Here is a 3,267-nt window from a genome sequence, read left to right as displayed (position 1 = left end):
TTTACTCACTTGGACACAGGTTACACGTCTCAGGACATATGAATGGAACATTGGAATACTCAATACAATCTTCTTTTGTGAAATATCCACCACAATGAGCATTTTCTTTGCCTCGAGCACAGTTCACTGTAAAAAATCAAGAATTTGTTTCATGGGGAAAGCAAAATCTCACTTTCATCTCAGAAGTGGTATTATTTCAAATTAAGTGAGAAAGTTCAATGTACATATAATGTAAACAGCGAGAAATACAAAAAAAAAAAAAATGTAGGTAGAGTCCCTTTAGGTGTGATAAATGCATATGTGACATAAATAACAAAAGAGCTGGATTTGATGAAAGAATAGTTGTTAGTATAAGGAAGGTGACAAAGAAGTTGGGTGAACGTGTTCATTCTGATTCTTTGTGTAGAGTTAGACTGCATAATGGTGGTGCGAGATGTGTGATACCAAATGTTATGGAATAGGGACATGGACAGTGACTGTAGAAGATCTATTACAGAGGTTGGAAAGAAATGACACATGCATGGTGTATGGAATGTGTAACATTAATCCACATGAAAAATGGTGCACTGCTGTGTTGAGACTATCTGGACATTGAAGACATCAGCTGATGTAAGCAGCAGAGACAAATGTTCTAGTTCTAGTCAATGACTTGTATACAAAATGTAGTGTGCACTGGTAGAAGATGATGACATAGGTAAGAGAAGAGTGAAGAAGATGTGAGAAGTTTTAGTAGAGACAGTTCTTAAGATGTTTTGCTTAATGGATGCTTAATTGAAATAGTATTAAGCATCATACTAGCATCTATGCAGTCTACAATGGCAAAGAAAAGCACATTAAAATAGTGACAATAAAAGTGACAAGTGGTACTGATGATGATGATGATGATTAGATATGTTTTGCTTTAAATATCCATTCTAAGATATTGGGACTTATCAGTAGAGTATAATAACAAAATTTCTGGTGACTTTTTTATTTTTTCTAAGAAATTATAATAACCCCACCATCACCACCACCACCACCACCACCACCACCACCACCACCATCACCACTGCCATCCCTCCTACTGTAGTATATATGAGGGACCAAAGATATTGCTTCAGTATATTAAATGCCAGAGATATCTAAGAGTTGTTTTTGGTAGACAGCTAAATTATTATTGTGAGTTTGTCAGACAACCATTTACGTAATCTGAGGCAGTTAGGTTACCTGATATACATGAACTATATCAGGTAATCTGATATTATAGCTAATATAAATGTTGATTACCTGTAGTTCATTAGTTAGCAATAGCTTTTGGTATTAGCTGTCTTTCATATATTCCTATATCATTCAAGTATCTTTATTCTGTTTTCATCACCATCATTATTGTTTAATTTCTGCCTTCCATGCTGGCATGGGTTGGGCAATTTGACAGAAGCTGGCCAGGCAGAAGAATGCACCAAACTTCTGTGTCTGTTTTGGCATGGCTTTTATGGCTGGATGCCCTTCCTAGCACCAACCTCTCAGCAGACACGACTGAGTGCTTTTTACATGGCAAGATTAGTTTTGGCATGGATTTTACAGTTGGATGGTTGCCCTTCCAAATGATAACCACATTACAGTGTGGACTGGACGCTTTTGAAGTGGCATCAGCACTGGCTGGGTCACCAAGTAACTTGCAAGAGAAAGATCCTTTGAGAAGGGAGGGGGCATTGGAGGAGGTGATCTTGTGTCAGATGATAAAATTTTAGAGTGTAACAGAGATAGAAACAGGTGTCTTGTACTTAATGTCAATAAAACAACTATAACTAAAATGATTTGTCAGTCTGCTTCATGCTCCTGGTGGACAAAATCCGAGAGGCATTGCCCCGGGGATGGTGAAGGAGACATGCTGGAACAGCTGTTCTGACTCACGGGCTCGCACTTGTGGATAGCACCTCTGTCCTAATAGCAATGAGCAGGGATGTAGTCCAGCGGGTCACCACTACTTCAAGCTCTACCATAAATCTGTCAGAGGGTGGCCACTACTTAGACATCTTGCCTTTCTTGGCTTGACAAGAAGCAAATATGGGATTGGGTAACTGATTGATCCTCCAGTCTTGCTTTACATAGTACAGAGGAGGATGAGAGAGAGAAAGAGAGAGAGAGAGAGAGAGCGAGAGAGGGAGAGAGAGAAGGAAAGTGAGTGAGAAAGAGAGCGAGAGAGAGAAAGAGAGAGAGAGAGAGGAAAAGACAAAAAGGAAAAGATAAAAGATAAAATATATTTACTTCTACATTGTGGTCCATGATAGATCCGGCTCTTCAAACATTTACACTTACAACCATCACCAATCCTTGTACTCCAATTCCGACAAACCCTTCCTTTACAATCTAAAAGTAAATGAGAAAGTTTTCATGAATTAATATATTATATTATTGAATTATGTCAGAAATCAAATTTAAATTATAATGAATTTGTTAGGTATTGAGCCATTAAAATCATTAGCACATAAGACACAATGCTTAGGAAATCACTTAATTCAATGATGCAGAACTCTAATCGCTAGTTTATGTATTTCTTATTGACGGACAAAGAAGTGTGCTTTTTAAAATATCTTCTCACCAATGAGTTTTGTAGGTCCTTTACATGATTTATATGGTAGGTTATAAGTGTCATGAGCGTTTCCTCTGAAAAATAAAAAAAAAACATTTAAAATAATTAATTTTCTAAAAGTTGAGAGAAGGTAATATTCAGTATAGTAATATTGAATATAAGACAATATCTTGTGATTTTCTATTTCATATACCTGAAATAAGCACTCAAAAATTATACAAGAAAATAAGAATTTTCTCCCAGGTAGAAGGACCAGTTGGTTTAAAAGAACCACTAGACGAACAAGTTGCTGTAATAGAAGTACCAGTTGATCCAACAGAGGAACCACATAATTCTGGATTCAGTCCCACTACGTGCCATGTATGGTAAGTGTCTTCTGCTATAGCCTCAAGCTGATCAAAGCCTTGTGAGTGGAATTGGTAGATGGAAAGAGAAAGAAGCCTGTTGTGTGTGTGTGTGTGTGTGTGTGTGTGTCACACACACACACACACACACACAAACATACATACAATGGGCTTCTTTCAGTTTCCATCTACCAAATCCACACAGAAGGCTTTGGTCGCCCTGAGGCTATAGCAGAAGACACCCAAGGTGCCAGGCAGTGGGACTGACCCTAGAACCATGTGGTTGGGAAGTAAGCTTCTTACCACACAGCCACTCCTGTGCCTATGTGTGTGTTTGTGTGTGTGTGTGTG

The 3,267-nt window shown here is 38.0% G+C and overlaps 2 protein-coding genes across 2 annotated transcripts in view; both read right to left on the bottom strand.

The window, feature by feature from the left end:
- The window catches only part of LOC106883929 (uncharacterized), a 136,339-nt gene that overhangs the window by 96,179 nt on the left and 36,893 nt on the right, over positions 1–3,267 (bottom strand). The gene's annotated exons all lie outside the window — the stretch shown is intronic.
- LOC128249062 (cysteine-rich venom protein Mr30-like) overlaps positions 1–3,267 on the bottom strand; it is a 45,543-nt gene that overhangs the window by 39,059 nt on the left and 3,217 nt on the right. The window contains exons 3-5 of the mRNA XM_052971653.1: positions 2,582–2,646; positions 2,248–2,349; positions 10–126 (exon numbers count right to left, since the gene is read on the bottom strand). Coding sequence (XP_052827613.1) covers positions 10–126; positions 2,248–2,349; positions 2,582–2,646 — 284 coding nt within the window. The remainder of the gene's footprint in view (positions 1–9; positions 127–2,247; positions 2,350–2,581; positions 2,647–3,267) is intronic.

This window comes from Octopus bimaculoides, chromosome 11 (genome assembly GCF_001194135.2).
Source record: "Octopus bimaculoides isolate UCB-OBI-ISO-001 chromosome 11, ASM119413v2, whole genome shotgun sequence".
NCBI classification, from domain to species: Eukaryota; Metazoa; Mollusca; class Cephalopoda; order Octopoda; family Octopodidae; genus Octopus; species Octopus bimaculoides.
Note: the sequence above shows the minus strand (reverse complement) of the source record. Positions and strands in the feature narration are given on the sequence as shown.